This window comes from Rhinolophus sinicus, chromosome 16 (assembly GCF_057876585.1).
Source record: "Rhinolophus sinicus isolate RSI-liver-muscle chromosome 16, RSI-T2T, whole genome shotgun sequence".
Taxonomy (NCBI): Eukaryota; Metazoa; Chordata; class Mammalia; order Chiroptera; family Rhinolophidae; genus Rhinolophus; species Rhinolophus sinicus.
In genome coordinates, this window is record NC_142516.1 from 29247577 (window position 1) to 29268942 (window position 21366).

At 49.1% G+C, this 21366-nt stretch overlaps 1 protein-coding gene across 3 annotated transcripts in view; it reads left to right on the forward strand.

Annotated features, from left to right (window-relative positions):
- Window positions 1-21366, forward strand: part of TBC1D2 (TBC1 domain family member 2) — a 46617-nt gene that overhangs the window by 23197 nt on the left and 2054 nt on the right. For all 3 annotated transcript variants that reach the window (XM_088793615.1, XM_019729208.3, XM_019729209.3), the window contains 7 exons: window positions 1555-1950; window positions 7571-7681; window positions 12488-12675; window positions 13748-14224; window positions 17731-17851; window positions 20163-20348; window positions 21148-21269. In XM_088793615.1, the coding sequence (XP_088649741.1) occupies window positions 1555-1950; window positions 7571-7681; window positions 12488-12675; window positions 13748-14224; window positions 17731-17851; window positions 20163-20348; window positions 21148-21269 (1601 nt within the window). The remainder of the gene's footprint in view (window positions 1-1554; window positions 1951-7570; window positions 7682-12487; window positions 12676-13747; window positions 14225-17730; window positions 17852-20162; window positions 20349-21147; window positions 21270-21366) is intronic.

Genomic DNA, 21366 nt, shown 5'->3' on the forward strand with positions numbered 1-21366 from the left:
CAATAAATCGCTCCATTACAGTGGTTCACCTTCGCTCCCACCAGCCTTTGTGCTTTTTGAAGGTGGGACATGACCGGACCTGTCTAGGTCCTAGAAGCTTCATGTGTGCTTGGTAAAGGATGGATGGATGGAGGAGACAACTAGAGATGGACAGTCAGTAGTACCAAGGCTTCAGAAGATGCATGCCCAAATGGCCTTCTCATTAACTTCTCATGTAAGGTCATTTTGGGTAGTTCTCCAAAATAGGATTGTTCTTAGCAAATAACCCTACCCAGCTGATCCACTTATTTAAATACTCTGGCATAGATACAGTTAATATGTCTCCCAGAAAGCGTGCTTTTTCAGATAAGGCTGGCATAGAGCTCAGAAGTGGCCTAAAGGCCCTACCTACCAAGTCTGAGGTTCATACGGGACTAGCGCTGGGCTACCTGGCTTCTGATATTCTGATTCTGGCCATAAATGAATCCACACTCTGACTTTGGGGCAAGACAGGTCCTGCAGAGATTGGAGGTCGGGAAGGTATGGGGAGCCAAGCAGACCTTGAGTTTCCATGTGAATCAAGTGTCCCGCCAAGGAGTAAATTGAGTTCTCTTGCTCTCTAGCACTTGCTTGCACCAGCCTTGCAGGCATTGCTTGGTGGGCTGAGGGGGCGGGGTGCAAACGGATTGGATGAGACTGTGTGTGGCTTAGCATGAGGATTGCCAGTGCGTTTCCTGTCTAATGCCGCCTCAGCTCAATTGATAGTGAATGCCTGGGTGCTGGTTTCAAGACGGCAGCAGGCTCTCCCACTCAACCAGGCTTAGCAGGAAGGAGCGTTGAGGTTAATTAGTAACGCCTGCCACAGAAGTAAGAGGGTAGAGCAGTGCTGTGCATCACGTCACTGCCACCCCTGCTTTCATTACTGACCAACTACAGGCTTTGGAGTCGGGATGATTGCGGATTAAATTCCACTCCGCTGAGCCTCAGTTTATTCATCTCTGAAATGGACATGCATTAGTCAGGTACAAGCTCAGCTGCTGTAACAAAAAAGCCTCAAAGTACTATGGCCTAAAACAGTTCAGAAGTTTATTTCTCTATCACATTCTCATGGAAGAATACAGAGGTAAGTGAGTGGTTCTGAGCTGGTGGGACAACTCTGCCACCCTCAACACATCATTTCTGCCTGTGAGCCCAAGTTGGCTGCTCTAGTTCTTGCCTTTTCCCAGCCGGAAGGAAGGGGATCTGGACCAGTCGAGCATGTAGGTAATGGTTTCAAAGGTATGACCTGGAAGCTGCCCACATCATTTCTGTGTCTTGTGTAGGCAGAAGGTTCACTTGGCCACACCCAGCTGTAAGCTTGGCTGGGAAATGTAGTCTTTAGCTGGGGAACCATGTGTCCATCTAAAACACTCTTGAACAGAAAATGAGAAAGTGGGTGCTGAGGTGACACGACTCAGGGTGATGCTGGCCCCCTCTCAGGGCTGTGAGCAGAGCTGGTGCGAGCATGTGCCTCGCCTCTGGCCTCACCTCACAGGCCTTCCCCGAGTTCACAAGGCGCTTCCCTGTCCCACCCAGGAGCTGGTGAGGATCCTGCACAAGGCGCTGGAGGCTGCCCAGCAGGAAAAGAGGGCATCCTGTGCGTACCTGGCAGCGGCCGAGGACAAAGACCGGCTGGAGCTGGTGCGGCACAAAGTGCGGCAGATCACGGCGCTGGGCAGGCGGGTGGAGGCCCTGGAGCAGGAGCGGGAGAGCCTGGCGCAGGCAGCGAGCCTGCGGGAGCAGCAGGTGCAGGAGCTGCAGCAGCACGTGCAGCTGCTCATGGACAAGAACCAGGCCAAACAGCAGGTCATCTGTGTGCTGTCGGAGAAGGTTACCCAGGACTTCATGCAGCCCCCTCAGCAGCCCCCCGGGCCCCCAGGTGCTGCTGACAGGGACTTCCTGAGCCACCAGGAGAAGATGGAGCACCTAAAGGTACGGGACCCTTGGGGAGGGCACTGCTCTCGACCCGAAAGGTTTTCTAGATAAAGCTGGGGTAACCCTCAATGCTGAAATGTTCGTATTTGAAATGGATGTTGGTGGAAATATTGCTACACACTTCCTCACTTTCTTAACCAGAGGGCCCAATGCAATTTGACTTTTCATGATAGCTAAGGCTGGTATCCAAAGAGAAGTTATCTCTGGATTATCAAATTGGAGATGAAAGAACCCAAGGTGGGGTCAGACTACTGGACATATAGCTAGGTCCGTGGCCTGGCCTGGCCTGATCAGGCTCCTTTAGTGTCACATGGATGCCCCTGGGAGTCCCCATGGTTCCAAGGCAGCCCAGCCCAGCAGTCCTGCACATGTACGGGTAACCTGTGGCTGGCTGTGACTTGCTCATAGTGATGGCAATAATTACTACTATGTATAGACTGTTTACCATGTGGCACGCACTGTTCTAGGTGTTTTACGGGCATCATTCCATTTCGTCCTCGCACCAGCCCTGTGAGGCAATCACTTATGTGCTCCCCACTTTACAGATGGCGATGCTGAAGCTGAGAAAAATGAAGTTACTTGTCCAGGGCCGTGTGCTGAGGAAGTGGGGGGACTGGAATTGGGTCGGAGCTCCCATCTCTGAGTAGTCTGTCTGCTCTGCTAACTTCTAGCTTCTTTGTCTCTTATAGCGATTGCTACCATCCCTGCCTCCCCCTCGCCCAGGCTTGTGGCTCTGACTTGGGAAAGGCTGCCCTACCCCCCAGGTACCAATGGCAGCCCAGGGACAGGAGCTTTATTTTAGGTGTGATGCCTGCCACTAGAATGTCCTCTGTGAAAGGTGGAGACTGGAGCTGCCAGACCCCCAAGAGGCCTGAGACGGGATGGGCACTCATAGATAGTCCCACTGTTGTCCCTGAAGGCAGCCATACAGCCAGGGCCAGTCCTGCCCAAGCCCTGCCACTCGCGTCCACACATGTATACATATGTATAACCATGGGAACTCCGGTGCTCCTGTACCAAAGAACTGCTATTGGAGGAGGGGGAGGAGGAAGAAGAAAAAAGAAATCCAGCAGCTTTTGAGAGACCAACGGGCAGTGTGGTACACTGGCCACTGGCCACGCTCTGAAGTCAGGCAGACCTGTGTTTGGATCCAGGCTCTGCCTCTTTTTAGCTGTATTGCCTCAGACAAGCTATCTCACCTTATATAAAACGGCCTAACCATTCCTGTTCACAGTCATTAGGGAGATTAAGGAAGATAACGTGAAAGCCAGGTTCCCTTCCCCTTCCTTCAGCATGAAAAACCACATAGCCAGTCTCAGCCTTTTCCCTTAAAATCCGAGATTTGAGTTCGAAATGCAAACAAAGTCCTTTGAAATGCAGGTGTAGCTGGGTCGTGTGAAAGCTCTCAGTCCTTCACACACACTGACAATGGCTTCCAGCAGATCGCTTTCCTGCCCTGCTCTGCCTGGCTGTGTCTTCTCCCTGTGCCTGTCCTGCTGGAATCCACTGTCGGGGGTCAGAGAGTCAGACTGGCCGGGGGCCTCCAGACTGCCCCAGAAAGCTGACTGGAAGCCTGGACTCACCTAGGGGACTAAGAGTGCGCCTGAATTTGCGTGTGCAGGAATTTACCAGTGAGCCCAGATATGAGGAGACTGGTTATGATTCATATCAACCAAATTTACATTTGCAGCTGATCCTCAGCGGCCAGGTGTTTTGTGCTAGAAAGAGTTGCATGTACTAGGGTTCCTTATTTGTTAGCCTTAGGTGTCTGATCTAGAAAAAAATAGAAGACCCGTCAAAAATCCATTGTCCAAGTTTGGGACAGAGTATGTTCACGTTTCCCGCTTGCCCTGTGATTGAGAACACCCAACTTAAGGAAATGCCCCCTTGTTGTTGAAGCTGTCAGTCTGAGAGTGCAGTCATCGACCGTGACCTTCTGAGCTGGGAGGACTCAGCGATCCTTCCCACTCCCTCATTTTCTGGCAGGGACAGTCGAGTTCTGGAAAGGGGAAGGGACTGGTCCAGGGTCACGCAGCACAAGTCGCAGGGTCACAGGTCTGCCCACACCCAATCCACTGCCTTCCACATTAGCACATGGGCTAGTCCACGCAGCATTCCCCAAAGAGATTTCCTGGTTCCTGATCCCTGTGAAGGCGGGCAGGCAGGCAGGCTCTGCCTTCTGTCCCTTTCCTCCAGCTGTGTTTTCCTCCTTCGCTTCACTGTTGACTGTCGTGTGGCTTCTCTCTCTTTTGAGGTCTCTCTTTTTCCTCCCTACAGTTCTGAGCCAAGAAGAACACTTGAGATAGGATAATGAGCTGAACGGGAAGGTGCTGCCCAGATGCCACCCCCACCCCACGCCCACTGCTGCTCCAGAGGTGCTCACCCCTGCCCTCCCTGTTTGGGCAGGAAATGGGGTACCCTGTGCAGCATGTCCAAGGCCTTGGCAATGCCTGTGAGCACCTTCTGGGCCTAGGATGAGAGCAGAGGGATGGGAACAGGAAGCAGGACCAGCCGATGGGGCAGCGCGGTCCTTTTAGCTGGCAGCTTTCGGTTCCTACCAGGGACTGAACACACCTGGGTTTGAGTCCTGCCTCTCTTCATACCAGCTGTGTGACTAAGGAGAACTGAGCTTTCTCTGAACTGTTTCCTCACCTATAAAGGGGGAATGATAGTACTTTAATATTTAGCACACAGCACTGTGGTCACGATGAAATCACATATGAGGTTAGACAATTAAGTTTGCGAACTCATTCTAGAACAAGTGCTACATCCCTCAGTGCTGAATATCACTATGGTCACCTTCGAAGTACTCCCCTTGGGGAGCTGTGCACCAGCGACAGGGCCTAGTCCACCCTTCAAAGCAATTTTGGAACTCTTTTTCTGGAATGGCCATCAGAGGTGTTGTCGCATTACCCTTGATGTCCTGAATGTCATCAAAACGTCTTCCTTTCAATATCTCCTTTATCTTCAGGTAAAGAAAGAAGTCATTGGGGGACAGATCAGGTGAGTAGGGAAGGTGTTCCAATACAGTTATTTGTTTCCTGGCTAAAAATTCCCTCACAGACAGTGCTGTGTGAGCTGGTGCATTGTCGTGATGCAAGAGCCATGAATTGTTAGTGAAAAGTTCAGGTTGTCTAACTTTTTCACGCAGCCTTTTCAGCACTTCTAAATAGTAAACTTGGTTAACTATCTGTCCAGTTGGTACAAATTCATAATGAATAATCCCTCTGATATCAGAAAAGGTCAGCAACATTGTTGGAACAAGTTCGCGAACTTAATTGTCTGACCTCGTACAATAATGAATGTGAGGGAAATGGGCTTGTCACATACCCTATTTCCCTGAAAATAAGACCTAGCCGGACCATCAGCTCTAATGCGTCTTTTAGAGCAAAAATGAATATAAGACCCGATCTTATATTAATATAAAACCGGGTCTTATAGTGAAATAAGATTGGGTATTATATAAGACCCCGTCTTACAGTAAAATAAGACTGGGTCTTATGTTAATTTTTGCTCCAAAAGATGCATTAGAGCCGATTGTCCAGCTACTGTGTTCTGGGAAACACAATAATAGGAACTCAGGCAGGTGACTGGTAGTTCTTCCCCTCCCTTGCCTGGAGGCTTGTTCATTTTCCCAGGCATTCGGGAAGAATCCACAGTAGCAGCAGGGGAAACCTTCTCTCAGCAGGCAGAGGGGTGCTCAGTGGGTAAGAGGAGCCCTCAGAGATATGAGAACTCGGTGAGGGAGGAGACACTTGCACGGCACGTGCTGCATGCCAGCCACCATCCCAAGCCTTTTTCACATATTAATTAATCAATTCCTCCTAATGACCCCTGAGGTGGTACTATTATTATTCCCATTTTCCAGGTGACGACACAAAGCATAGAAAGGATGAGTAACTTGTCCCACGGCTCCGTGGTGAAGGCAGGATTTATATCCAGACTGTGAGGCCTGGAGTCCATGCCCTGACCACCAGGCAGGGCTGGACTCAGACAGAACCCTGTGTCTTTGACGTGCTGTTATTATATTGCTGGGTAGAAGTCAGACAAGCCTGCATTCAGCCTTGAAGGGTGGGATTCCAGCAGGGAGGGAGCTTAGTGTCCAGGCAGTAAATGCGGTGGTTAGGACTAGGCTTTAGAATCAGACAGACTTGGGCTCAGTCACACCCTGCCTTGTACAGGCTCTGTGATCTCAGGCAACTTACTCATCCTTTCAGAGCCTCTGAGACCTCATCTGTGTTACTTTCTGGGCTGCTGGGAGGATTACATGAGATAATATGCTCAGCGTGGGGATGGGGGTAGGGGTGGTGGTGCAGGGAGCCCCCATACCCACGGTGTTCATGAGTTCTTTACATTTCCAGACACTAAAGTGTATGGGCGCGGGCCGTGGTCCTGGAAAATCCTGATGCTCCGTGTTGTGCTGCGAACAGGATTCACACCAGTCTCACTGACCTCTTCCACATAAGAACAAGGAAGTGGGGGACTTGTGGCCTTCCCATTGTGTCAGCCATTTAAGCAGAAGGCAGCAGACCCTGAACATGAGTTGGAGCTTCTGAGGCTGGGAGGGATCCTGGCCAGAGTGAGGACCCAGCCAGGGACGGTCAAGGTAGTCTGTGAGCTGTCACAAGTGACCCTTCCCTGATAATGAAGCTCCACAGGTTAGGTGTGATGTTCTTACTTTCCAGATAAATCAGGGACTGTCCATCGTCATCACTGCAATAGTGTCCTCACACTAACCTACAGCCCAGTACGTTTTCTTGCATGGGGGAGAAAGGGGTTGAGTTTCAGCTAGTAAATGCCCTGGAATTGCTAGGTATTGCTATGTGCATGTGTTGTCCATTGCAGTGTTCATCCGAGCAGAAAAAGGACAGCCATTGCGGTGGCTGCTCCTTTCTGGGGCTCAGTCCCCTGCATGAACCTCAGTAGCAGGATGTCACTCCCCCCACTGGACAGCTCACAGAAGGAAAACTCCAGGCTCAGAGATGTGCACCCCAGCATTATTCATAATCAACAACAAACTGAAAAGGTCCAGGACTCAAGTAAAGAAACGAGAAAGATTATAACTAAGTTATGGTAAATTAACCCAATAGAATAGTCATCTGACATTAAAAATGATCATTGGGAAGCTTATGTAACAACATAGGAAAGTATTTACAAAGTGACACTAAGAAAAACAGTTTTCCACCCAAAATTATTCAATATGATCACAAGTATATGGCAAAATACGTTTATTTTCAAAACAAACCGTACTTGAATGTTTGTTATGTTTTGATCCCTATACTTGGTGTTACGACACGTTACCTCCCTTAGTCTCCCAGCCGCCCAGTGGGGTAGTTGGTATGTGTTCCTTTTTCAGATGAGGAAACAGAGTTAGAGAAATTCAATGAGGCCTCCCAGCCAGGAAGTCAGAGCCAGGACTTGAACGCCAGGCTTAGTGCTCTTTCTGCCATTTCATGTTTAAAGAAGGGGGCTATCAGGAATATCTTTTTTTTTTCTTTCAGACTTCCTTTTGTTTGCAATATTGGAAATTTCTAAAGAAAGGAAGTGTTGGCAGCTCATTTAAGGGTGAGGACCAGGGACATGTTTTAGCTCCTTAACGCTTTGCTGTCTTCTCTAGGATGACATGGAAGCATATCGGACCCAGAACCACTTTCTCAATTCTGAGATCCACCAAGTCACAAAGATCTGGAGAAAGGTAGCTGAGAGGGAGAAGGCTCTCCTGATGAAGGTGAGCAGCAGGAGCCCTGTTCTGGCTGTGTCCATTCCCGCCAGTCTTCCAGTCTCCTCAACACCTCACCCCGTCTCACTCTCTGCTCATTAACTGTCTGCTCTGGACTGTGCCCTTCATGACCTGTTTTCCAAATATCAGGGATCTGTGCTCTGATTGCTGATTGCTACTTCTGATCACAAAAGTGCAGAGGAAGAGGCAGGCAGCCATTGTTGTACTTTCATTATTTCAAGCCCCTCCCCCTCCTGGCTAAAGTAACTTCCAGGGAATTTAAAGACCTGGCTCCCCTCCCCTCCCCTTTTTTCTCTTTCCCCTTTTGGGAGCTTGATATTAAAGATTAGACATTCAAAAACAGCTGCTTATATGGGGAAAATTAGGACGTGACCACACATGCCCAGGGAAAAGACCTGAGAAAACCTTAAGTTTACAACTCAGGCTTATCCTTGGCACGTAGCTTACAACAATAAAAAAAATAAAAAAATAAAAAAACACAAAAAAAACTAAGAAAGAGAATCTGATTTCCAGAGTTACTACATTATTAGATTCAAATGTCCAGTTTTCAGGAAAATATCACAGAGTATAAAAAGAAACTGGAAAGTATGGCCCATTCAAAGGAAAAATTAAATCAACAGAAACTGTCCCTGAAAAAGACCTAATGGCAGATATACTAGACAAAGACTTTAAAACAATTGTCTTAAAGATGTTCAAAGAACTGAAGGAAGATATAGAGAGCCAAGAAAGCAATGTATGAACAAAGTGGAAATCTTAATAAAGATATAGAAAACCTAGAAAGAATCCAAAAGAAATTCTGGAGCTGAAAAGTACAATGACTGAAATAGAAAATTCACTAGGATTCAAAGGCTGATTTGAGCAGGCAAAAAGAATCAGTGAAGTTGAAGCTAGAACAATGGAAATCAAGTCTTGAGAAACAGAAAGAAAAAAGATAGAAGAAAACCTGAACAGAGCCTAAGTGATCTGTGAGACACCATTAAGTGGGCCAACATACCCTTTATATTATGGGAATCCCAGAAGTAGAAAAAGAGAGAAAGGGACAGAGAGAATATTTGAAGAAATAATGGCTGAAAACATCCTAATTTGATGAAAGACATGAATATAAACACCCAGGAATCTCAACAAACGTAAGATAAACAGAAAAAGACCCACACCATAGCACATTATAATCAAACTTTGGAAATTCAAAGACAGATATCTTGAAAGCAGAAAGAGAGAAGTGACTCATCACAGACAAGAGATGCTCAGTAAAATTATGACTATATTTATCATCAAAAACTTTGGAGTCCAGAAGTCAGTAGGTTGATATACTCAAAGTGCTAAAAGGAAAAAAAAATCAACCAAGGATCCATATCTGGCAAAACATTTTAAGTTAAACAAAAGCTGAAGGAGTTCATTACCACTAAACCTGCTGTGCAAGAGATACTCAGAGGAGTCCAGCAGGGTTAAATGAAAGGACACTAGATAGTAACTCAAAGCTGTACAAAGAAATAAAGCTCTCAACAAAGGTAAATACATGGGCAATTATAAAAGCTAGTGTTATTACAAAAATTGTTTATAACTCTACTTTTTGTTTTCTGCATGATTTAAGACAAATTTAAGACACGTTTTTAAACAATTATTAGGCTGAGAGATAATATTGTAACTTTGGTTTATTACTCTCTGTTTTGGGGCACACTATGTATAAATATGTAATTTTGTGACATCAATCAAAAGGGTAGGAATGGAACTATAAAGGTGCAGAGTTTTTGTATGTTATTAAAGTTAAACTGGTGTAAAGTCCAATTAGAATGTTATAACTTTAGGAATTTTAAATGTAATCCCCATGGTAACTACTAAGAAAATAGCTGTAGAATATACATAAATGGAAATTAGAAAGAAATTCAAATATTTTACTATCAAAAATCAACTAAGCACAAAAAGACAGTAATGCAGGGATGAGGGACAAAAAAGTTGTAAGGCATATGGAAAACAAATAGCAAAATAACAGAAGTCCCTCCTTATCAAGAATTACTTTAAATGTAAATGGATTAAACTCTGTAATCAAAACACGGAGATTGGCAGAATGGATAAAAACACATGATGCAACTACATGTTGTCTACAAGAGACTCATTTTATATCCAACGACACAAATAGATTGACTATGAAAGAATGGAAAAGATATGCCATACAAATAATAACCAAAAGAGCAGGGTGGCTATACTAATAATCAGACAAAAGAGACTTTAAACTTTTAAACAGTTATAAGAGACAAAGAAAGACATTATGTATTAATAAAGGTTCAATACAGTGAGAAGATTCAATAATTAAACATTTATATACCTCATAACAGATGAACAAAATACGAGTATATGAAGCAAAAACTAACAGAGTGGAAGGGAGAAATGGACAGTTATACGCTAATAATTGGGGACTTTAATACCCCATTCTGAATCATGGCTAGAACAATCAGAAGATAAGGAAATAAAGGACTTGAACAACACAATAAACCTACTGCATCTGACAGACATAAACAGAACACTCTACCCAACAACAATAGCATACATATTTTCCTCGAGTGCATTATGGGACGTTTTCCAGCACAATATGTTAGGCCACAAATTATGTATCAATAGATTTAAGAAGACAGATGTTACCTTCTCCAACCACTGTGGGATGAAGTTAGATACCAATAACAGAAGCAAAACTGAAAATTCACAAATTTGTGGATATTAAACAACACACTCTTAAACAGTAAATCAAAGAAGAAATCACAAGGGAAATGAGGAAATACTTAGAAACAAATGAAAAAGAAAACACACATACCAAACTTTATGGGACAATGAAAGCCATGCAAAGGAGGAAAATTCCAGCTATAAATGCTTACTTTATAATACAAGAAAGATCTCAAATCAACAACAGAACTTTACAACTTAAGGAACTATAAAAAGAAGAATTAAACCCAAAGCCAGCTGAAAGAAGGAAATAATAAAGATTAGAGCAGAGATAAGTGAAATAGAGAGCAGAAAACAATAGAGAAAATCAGTGAAACCAGAAGCTGATGTTTTTAAAAGATCAACAAGATTGACAAACCTTTAACTAGATGGACTACAAGTAAGAAAAAAAAAGAAGGCTCAAAATCGTAGATGAAAGTGGGGATGTTACCACAAATTCTACAGAAATAGAAAGGATTATCAGAGAGTACTATGAATAATTGTACACCAACCAACTGGACAACCTGACGAAATGGACACATTTCTGAAAACAAAAGCCTACAAAGACTAAATCAAGAAGAAATAGAAAATCTGAATAGACTTATAACTAAGGAGATTGACTCAGTAATTAGAAATCTCTCCACAAAGAAAAGCTTCACTAGTGAGTTCTACCAAACACTTAAATAAGAGCTAACACCAGTCCTCAGACTTTTCCAGAAGTGTACAGTTGAACACAACCAAAATGCACCTGGGCACACACGCTATTCTTTGGGGCCTAAAGGAAGGAAGAAAGTCAGGGAAGGCTCCCTGGTGGAAGTGTCTTTTGAGCCGAGTCCTAAAAGTGAGTTAGGGTTGTCCAGGTAAACGGTAGAGAAAAGCCTTCCAAGAAGAGAGATAGGTCATCAAGACCTGTGGGCTGAGAGGAAGGGGGGAAAGGTGTGAGCGTGATTCATGAGGCTGGAGGGTGAGAACTTAGGAGCACATCTGAGAAAGCTGGGACTTGTTGAGGGGTTTTGAATGGAGAGGACCTCAGTCAGACTTAGTTTTGAGAAAGCTGGTGCTCAGTGGACTTGAGGAGGTGGGCCTGGAGGTGGGGACCCTCGGGAGTCTGGAGCAGAATCCCTGCGAAGGCTATTGGTGAGGGGACTCAGGAAGCGGAGGTGGGCCCCCCTGGAGCAGGTAAGAGAACAGGCTCACAGGCTCACTTGGAGTTGGTGCTTGGCACACATTTGGAGATGGTAACCAGGCAGGGGTGTAGCAGGATCGCAGCCTTGGCCAGGAGGCTGCCACTCTGCCACCCTGGGTGAGACAGAAGCTGGGTGGCCCAGAGGCCATGGCAATGCTTTGCGGCAGATTTTTCCCGTCTCCATCTTATAAAGAAGGAAAACAGGGCTCAGGGAGGTTGCCTGACTTGTCCAGCATTGCCTAGCTTATATAAATACTGTAGAAACACAAAAGTTCAAGGGAGCGGGAAGAGGTAGATGGGGAGTATGCAGTGTGTGTTCTATGAGGTGGGAGAGACGGGTGTGTTGGAGGAACAGCAAGCCCATGTGGTGGCAGCAGAAGGCCCAAGGGCAGTGTCCAGAGCTCCACATCCATCCCTGGGCACTGCTCAGTAACACCAGCTACAGAGAGCTTGCTCTAGGCTGGGGGGCTTTACACACAGCAGCTCATCTGAGCCTCACCAGAATCCCGAGGCAGACTCTGTATTATCCCCATTGTTCAGATGAAGAAGCTAAGGCACAGAGAGGTTAAGTAACTTGCCATAGGTCACCCAGCCAGCAGTGGCTGAGCAAGGGTGGGACTGCAGGCCGTACAACAGCCTGTGTTGTGCTTGCCCACCCCTCCCCTCTTTCTTCTGAATCCAGCTCCAACCCTCCTCCTGGTCCTCTCTTGCCTGGAGCCCTTTCTGCCTTGCTATAAACCCTTGGATTTGGAGCCCATCTCCTTTCTCTTACATGAAGAGCTGGGTGTGGGGAGGTGGTGGCAGATGAGAGCTGGGAGAAGGGCTGTGCTACCTGAAGCTGTTCAGGCCCCAGGCCTCTGGCGCAGCCCGAGTCCAACCAGGTGTCCTGAGCAGCCCCACTCACCCTCCCACAGTGTGCCTACCTTCAAGCCAAGAACTGCCAGGTGGAAAGCAAGTACTTGACAGGCCTGCGGAGGCTGCAGGAGGCCATGGGGAACGAGGCCCACGAGAGCTCCGAGCTGCTGAGGCAACTCATCGAGGAGGCTTTGCAGTGGGAAGCCAGCGAGGCCTCCGCTGACGGTGTTGAGCTGAGCCCCATCAGGTGAGCCCAGGGGCTGGCTTTGTATGACTTGGGGGTCCCCAGCTGCCCTGCTCACGTGTGCAGGCAGCGCATACCCCTGACCTCATACTTCAGATGAATGAGCATGGGGTGGGGTGGGTGGGCCGCGTTGCACAGCCGAGGCAGTGCAGGCGCAGAGGCAGCCTGTTGCCCAAGACCACACAGCATATCAGTGCAGCTGACCTGAGTCTGCCTCCATGAGTTTCGTGTCCTTCTACTTCTTCAGCTGCCTCCCAGAGGTGTTTGTCAGAAAGGGGAGGAGAGGAGACATGCCAGCTGCCTCCCCTGAGCCAAGCCCTTGCTGAGCACAGTGGACATGGGCAGTTAAATATAACGGAAGGGGCTGTGACTGGGTTCAAAGTCCCCTGGGGGCCGGGTGGCCCAGTGGCAGGAGCCCAGGTTTGGGAGCCAGGCTTGACTCTCGCACTGTGTGACCTTGGAGAAGTCACTGTACCTCCCAGAGTCTCTTATGCAGCTTCCGTAAGATACGGGCTAAGATCCCTCTTTCGCAAGATTGTTAGGATTCAATGAGATAGCACATGCAGAGCACACAATAAGGGCAAATAAATGTTGAATAAATGAAAGGCCATCTGGAAAGATACCCAGCTCTTGAATCTCTGCTTGTCATTGGTGCTCTGCTCCCCATCCATCCTGGGCTTACTGGCTGTGGAAGTGGGATTCTATGTTAGCAACTTGCTGTGACTCCTTGGGCCTAAGGCAACATGGAGTACTAAGAGTGGCAGATGAGAGCTAGGAGAATGGATGAGTAAATGTGCCTTCAGCGCTCTCTATGTGCCAGGCACTGTCTAGGCCCCCAGAAGTTTGTAACAGAGGCTATCAGTGGGTCTTCATGAGGCAGAGCAGATGTTCCTCTACCCATTGTACAGATGAACAAACTGAAGTGCAGAGAACTGAAGGGACCTGTCCAGAACTGCGTGGCTAAGCCGCGGTGAAGGCCAGGCAGGAACCTGGCCCAGGGTCCACCTCCTCCCTCCTGCCCCGTACCCGGGGAAGGGCTCTGCTTGGTGTTGCTAACATGTACTTTTGCTGGCAGCGAGTATGATGAGTATGGCTTCCTGACGGTGCCCAGCTATGAGGTGGAAGACCTGCAGCTGCTGGCCAAGATCCAGGCACTAGAAGTGCGCTCCCACCACCTGCTGTCCCACGAGGCTGTGGAGAGGCCACTGCGCGAGCGCTGGGCTGCCCTGGGTGAGCTGACACCCTCGGTCGAGCTCAAGCAGCTGCTGCGGGCAGGCGTGTCCCGCGAGCACCGGCCACGTGTGTGGAGGTGGCTGATCCGCCTCCGTGTCCAGCACCTGCAGACCCCCGGCCGCTATCAGGAGCTACTGAGCCGGAGCCAGACCTGCAGGCACCCTGCCGCCCGCCAGATCGAGCTGGACCTGAATCGCACCTTCCCCAACAACAAGCACTTCACCTGCCCCACCTCCAGCTTCCCCGACAAGCTCCGCCGAGTGCTGTTGGCCTTCTCCTGGCAGAACCCCTCCATCGGCTACTGCCAGGGCCTGAACAGGTGAGCTCGTAGCCAGGTAAGGACACAGCCTTTATCCTTTAGAGCACCACTGTCTCTTTGGGGCCTCCCAAGAGGTGAGTCCAGGAAGCTTGATACGATCCCCACTGTACAGATGGGGACAAGCAGGTGAAAGGACATGTTCAAAACAGAGAAGGGTCAGAGATCAGGGCCCCTTGTCCCATGCTCTCTCCTTTGATTTGTGCTCAGGGAGGTGCCACTCCCATAGAAAGCATGGTGGACAGTCCCCTGGCGTTGTGTAATGCACAGCCTATCTCACAAATTGCGGGTCAGGGCCATTCGCTTTAAACGAAACCCTCCCAGCAGAGCCCAAGGGAAAGAGAATTTGTAAATGTTACAGGAGAACCTCACACAGGAAAAGAAAATAGAGCTAAGGACCAGATGGTCACTGGAAGCCGAGGCAACTGTACAACCCCAGGGGATGCCATTCACGCCCCTTTCCCTGGGGATGTGGTCCCATGAAATTGCACAGACCATGGTACTGCTCTGCAGCCCTCTGGGGCTGCGTGGTCGGTGGCCTGTCATTCCACACGTCTGCGTCCTTGTCTGTCAGTAGACCAGCCTCTCTGCCCATCATTCTTTGGACATTTAGGACCCATCAAGGTTGTCAGAATGGCGACTTCAGCCCCTGAATCTAAAGCCTTCCAGCAAGTCTTCCCACATGTCAATACCCTTATGTCCCAGGTCTAAATTCCCAAAGGAAGGAATCTGATTGGCCCTGCCTGGATTAATTTCTCCTTCTAGTCCAACAGCAGGAGACAAGGGAGGGGGTAGGGTGACCTGGTAGGGCTTCCCCCTCCATTACTGTGGGGCTCTCTCATGGATGCCCCCAGTTATCTCAGTAGAGGTTGCACAATCTCAGATATTTCCCAAAGCAAGTTTTGACTCAATTTAATTTAAACATGCATATACTCAAGCAAAATTTACATAAGCCATTCTGCTCTTTTTTTCAGAATAGGTGGTGTGTGACATTTATTCAACACACAATAAACATTCAGAGAGTCCCTATTCAAATTGGAATGATTCCCAAGGGTAGATATTTTCAATACTTTATTTCCAGTCTAAATTGGGTGAAATTGAGCATATACTCGTGCATGTACAATTACTAGGAATTCTGAGTTAAATCCCAGCACAGTTAATCTGTGCTGAAGAAGTGGGGTTTGGAGGGGGTGGAAGGAGCCAGCGCAAAGGCTGCGGAGAGGTATATACACAGCATACCAAGAGGGGGATGACACCCAGAGGGAATATTTTCTCTGAATGCTTTTTTTTCCCCACCAATAACTGGTATGTGGGCAAATATTCATATTACTGCTTTAAATAGAAAGTTATTTGTAATGGAAAGAGCCTGTTCAAATACGGAGGGTGCAGCTTACTCTTTCAAAAGCCCATAAAACCCGAGCCTGCAGCCCTTCCACTTGTCTGAGTGCTGCCATCTACTGGCAGCCATTGGAACTACATGGGTCATGTCTGATGGACAGACCCTGCTTGTATGCAACAAATCAGACCTGTTTAGAGAGTGATAGATATCATAGCAATGATTTAGTACTAATTTAAAGCATAAATTAAAAGCCATTTCCCTTTAAAATATAAGTGGAGTGCTTTAAAAGTATCCCCCCCCCCCATTAGCACACTCCCTTCTTTGTAGATCCACTTGCACCGTGAATGCCTTAAGTTGGAGTTTGTCTGGCTCTAGCCCTGAACAGTTGGCAGGCCCTAGTTGGTACCAGTGGCCTCTCATCACTGACCTTTTCATGCGTGCAGAAATCTTAGCCAATGCTGGCAGCCAGCTCCTGGACTGAGCACATCCTGAGGCTCCAGTGGAAAGAACACCAGGCTGGACTTTGGGAGCCCTGGGTTCTGTTTCTACTCTGCCACCAACAGACTGTGTGACCTTGAGCAAGCCACTTGTGCTTTCTGGGCCTTGGTCTCCCATCTGCAATGAGTGTATCTGGGCCAGAGATGACTAGTAGGAAGCTGCGGCCTAGAGCCTTGTTTGGTTAGCCTTTGAGGCAGCTTCCGGACTCGGCGGGAAGGAGTGCTGTGATCAGTCAGTGATGTCTGCCCTGCGCACAGACAAAGAGGATGTGGCCAGTGTATCAGACATTTGCCGTCCCTGAACCCAATGACCTGTGAAGCCCCGCTTCTTCCCCGGCCCTGAGAAGGCAGAGTCTCCTGTTGCCCAGGAGACCTGTGACTCTTCTCTCCATCCACTCAGCTCAGATTCAGGAGAGTTTGTACAAATATTTTAGCCAGAGTGGAGAGAAATTCTTTCCCAGTCTACTGGAGAGGTAAAAGGGATTTATTTTTTCTTTTGTGAGCTGAACCTGGTTCTTTAAAAAGCTGGACCCTCAGAAGAGGTTGGAGGTCATGAATCCAACCTAGTAAGAGCCCAGAGAAGCATAAATATCTGGACAATGAAATGTGCTGTTAGCCCATCAAGACTGTGAGCAGTCACAGTGTTGTGAGGCGGCATCTCCCTGAGGGTGTTCAGTGGGTGCGCTGCACAAAAGGGCTCCACCACCCCACTGGACAGTCTTGGGTTAGAGTCACACAGCGTTTTGTCGCTGCAGGATTTCCAAGAGGCTTTGCTAAGATGTTGTGTATCATAAGCCTCGAAAGGGGAGCTGGAGTATACAGCATTCTCTAAACGTCTTTGCATATGGGACCTTGCGTGGAGCATCTTGACAGACAGGTACATTTTGGGAAATGTATTCTTGGGTTGGCCCTGGAAGAGACCTGCCAGGAAAGATGGGAGAAATAGAGGAAACAGTACTTCTTCCAGACAGACTGCCCTGCTTAGCACTGTGGGCTTTCCTTTCTTACCCTTGATTTCATTAGAGTTTCACGATAACTTTGGGGAAAGGGGACGCAAAGGAGAAAAAGAACTCTGTGTATTGAGCACCGGGTATATGCCAGACAGTGAGCAAGGCGCTGGAAGTCTGTCTTCTCACTCAAAATATCTCACAGCCCTGGGAGGTAGATATTAACCCCACTTTACACATGATGGAACTGAGGCTGGGAGAGGTTAGCACACTGACACAGGTCTCAAAGCCTGTGGCTATGAGGATGAGGCTAGCTAACGTTCGCGAAACACTCACCACATGTCAGCCTTGTGCTGGGCATTTAACATGTCTTAACTGTTCATCCTCATAATAGTCCTGTAATTATTAAGAGGAGGCTGAGGGTCAGAGAGGTTGAGTAACTTGTTCAGGGTCAACCAGCAAGGAAATGGCAGGACCAGGATTCACACCCAAGCAACAGGACTCCAGAGCCCCTGCTCTAAGATAATCACCATTACTCTGGAAATCCCCTATGTAGTCCCCCGCCCCAAAAAGCACGTTCGTCTCACTACAGGTACCAAGAACACTAGCCTGGTTAAGGAGTGGGGTTGGGCAGGTCCCCCCAGGACCCAAGGGGCCACCTCTGTCACAAGCTGCCTGGCTGTGACTTCTGCGGGTCACTCCAGGCCTCCTTCCCTCCCACCCCAGGCTGGCAGCCATCGCTCTCCTGGTGCTGGATGAAGAGGAGAGTGCCTTCTGGTGCCTGGTGGCCATTGTGGAGACCATCATGCCTCCTGATTACTACAGCAAGACGCTGATAGCGTCCCAGGTAAGCAGAGCAAGGAGGGGGCTTAGGGGCTATGCAGGTTGGCCACTGAGTTGTTCCCACAAGCCGGTGAATCTCAGAAAAGTCAGGACTCTCTCAGGCCTCCGTTTGTCCCTCTGTATGGTGGGCCAGTAGTCCCTCCCTGGGGCTGCTAGGAAGTGCCAGTGAGCTAATGACCTTTAGAATTGTTGGGGCCCTGCTCCCGGGTTAGACTGTTGTGATTCCATTGGTGACATTATGTCATTAGAAACCGCTGGTTTCCTGGAGAGGGGAGAAGAACATTTAGTGTCATTTGCTATTTGCCAATAAAGAATTTCATAACACAGGTCAGGCTGGGTGGAAGATGGGACTGGGAGGATGGAGGAGGTGATGATTCTTCACACACGCTCATCTCCTTCTGAGAAGCACAGCTTCCTTCATATCTCATGACCTCCTCAACTGCCCTCTGAGCACAGGCCAGCCCTGGAGTCCAGCAGATCTAAGTCAGAGCCAACGGCTCCAGTAAGCAGCTGTGTGGCCTTGGCAAGTGACATGAGCCTTCTGACCCCAGGCTTGTCCAGTTTGGAACTGGAGTAATGCTGCTTCCTGGGCTTGTTGAGAGGTACAAATGCAAAGCCATTTCAAGCCTCCCCTCTCTACTCTCCTACCTCTCCTGCCTTCCCCCTTGTCTTGTTGCTGCGTCAGCACCATTTGCTTTATGGAGAGACATCACCCAGAGGGAACTTTCTCACTTCCCACCCCAAACCTACCAAGCCATTACCTGCACACCTATCCTGTCCTGCTCTTTTCCTACTCCGATTGCCCAACACCAGTTCCCCCTTCTGGGACATCCACCTGGGTGGGGAGTCAGGAGACAGTGGGTGCTCCGGTGTGGAGGAGAAAGGTCAGGCTGCAGATCAAGACTTAGGAGTCATCAGGAACAGGTGGTGAACCAGGTAAGGATGTATTTGGCTGCATGGAAAGGCGGCCCAACCTAACAGAGACATAAGTGGGGGATTATTCTTCCCAAGTAATGGCAAAGCTGAAGGCTCCTTCTCGCGCTCTGCTCTGCCATCATAGCATGTGGTTTCCGTCCTCCTGCCCATCATCTCACGGTCACCAGTTGGCTGTACCACGCCTGGTACTGTGGCCACAGCCCAGGCCAGGAGAAGCAGAGGGTGAAAGGCGGGACTTGGCTCCCTTTCAAACCGCTTTCCCCAACCCAGCAATTTCCGCTTACGCCTTCTGGTCAGCACAGAATCACGTGGCACCTCTATTTGCGTGGCAAGCTGGGAAATACTGTATTTTCACGTTTCGGCATCTCTGAAATTCAGGTGTGTTGTATAACCAATGTCTTATGTGGGTTGGTTTTTGTTTTCAGTTTTTTGTATAGGAAATTTCAAATGTACAAAAAAGTCGAGAAAAATGTAATACGAACCTCCCTCCATGTATCTTTCAGCTAGTTTCAATAATTATCAACACAGGGAGGCCAGTGTTTCTTCATCTAAACTCCCACCCACTCCTGCTTTGATTATCTTGAACTAAATCTCAGACACTGTATCAGTTCATCTGTAAATCCTTCAGAAGGTTCAGTGGCTAAATCTTAGATGCAATGAATTACCCTAGGTTTGAAGTGGGCCTGGGGAGAGGAAGGTGCAGTCAGCCCAAGGCTAATGCTCAGGAGGTCTTAAATGGAGGGGGAGGGCTGAGAAGCCAGCAGTCACGGGTTGAAAGGACAAGAGGAGTCTCAAATGGGGAGTCTACAAAAGAACATGTGTCAGCAAGGGGAGGAGCCAGTGCTGGGGGTACACAACCCAGTCAAGTCAAACCTGAAGTGACCACGTGGAGAAGTCATTGACAACCACTGGTCAGCAGCAACCCCCTTTAGGAGGTTTCCTTGATGCCCAGGGTGGCAGGACAGTGTGATTTCCCCCAATACCCACCACCCCAGGATCTCACCCCAAACATGCACTGGGCATCTTATGCGTCAGGCCCAAAATGGGTGCAGAGGAGCAGCCATGGAGTCGCCGATGCAAGCCTGAGCTCCTGCTTCGCTTGAGGCTCAAGGCGGGAAAGGGCCGAAACTCCCCTGGCCAAACCCTTAACAGCCCTGAGACCGTCAAAGCCCGATGCTCCAGCCCAGGAGCCGAGTGTCAGCGCTGTGCCTTCCCCTGGCCAGGCTGGTCCCTGGCTCTTCCCCGTGCTCTGCACCCCTGGGCAGGGCGGGCCCCGTGCTGAGCAGCTCCAGGACTGCGTGTGGACTGGGCTGGCTGTGAAGGAGGCAGGCACCCCTTCCCTGGGGCGGCCGCCAATGGGCCTTCTCACTGGCCTCCAGGTAGACCAGCGGGTGCTCCAGGACCTCCTCTCGGAGAAGCTGCCCAAGCTGATGGCCCACCTGGGGCAGCACCGCGTGGACCTGTCCTTCATCACCTTCAACTGGTTTCTCGTGGTCTTTGCCGACAGTCTCATCAGCAGTATCCTCCTCCAAGTCTGGGACGCCTTCCTATACGAGGGCACCAAGGTAGGGAGCTGCCAGGGGGTCCCAGCAAGTCCTGGGCAAGTCCCTTCATCCTCTGGGTCTTGAGTCCGCTCCTGGAGAATGGGAGGACAGTGACACCTGTCTGGGCTGCTGGAGCCATCTTCTGGGAGCACGGCTGTGTAACCTGTTGCACATGGGAGGGAAAGGGGTGGTTCTGCCTCCAGAGATGCTTCCTCACGTTGGTTGGAGGGAGGTTCCTTTCCCTGGAGAGGAAGCGTGAACATGGCCCAGGAGGCACGTCCCGACTCTGTCCGCTGCCCCTCCGCTCATCTAGGCCCCTTCTCTTCCTCCTCTTAGGACCGAGCCCTGGATTGGGAGGTTGGCACTTGAGTCTGGTCCCAGCTCTGCCCCTGACCTTGCTAGGAGACCCTGGGCAGGCCCCTCCCCTGCCCCCCACCCGTTTCCATGTTATCCGCACGATGGTTGATAACATACTGCACCTCGCAGTTTGCAGAGCACCCTCAGATCTGTCATTCCATTCGTTTCCTGCTGATGCCCCATGTAAGGACAGTATTATTCCCATTAGGTCCCCGGGGACCAACCCCTCACCCAGGGTCCCAGGACAAGTCATGTAGAGCTGGGACTCAGCCCCAATGCCCAGATTCCAAGCAGTGCTCCCCGTGGGAGACCCAATCCCTCCTTCCCCTGTGGTCTCCCTGCACACATGTCACCCCCAAGCTTTCAACCTCTGCAGCCTGTCCAAGGACTCCACACTGCCTGGTGTGTGGGTTCTCCCTCTGGGGATTGCCTGCCGCACCTGAGCCCCCACTTTGCCCCCCAGGTGGTGTTTCGCTATGCCTTGGCCATTTTCAAGTACAACGAGGAAGAGATCCTGAGGCTGCGAGACAGCCTGGAGATCTACCAGTACTTGCGTTTCTTCACCAAGACCATTTGCAACAACCGGTGAGAACCCATGCATGCCCCCTCCACCACTCCCATCACCCACACACCTGCTCAGGTGTCCCCCCCTCCCGGAAGCCTTCCCTGACTAGCCTTTCCT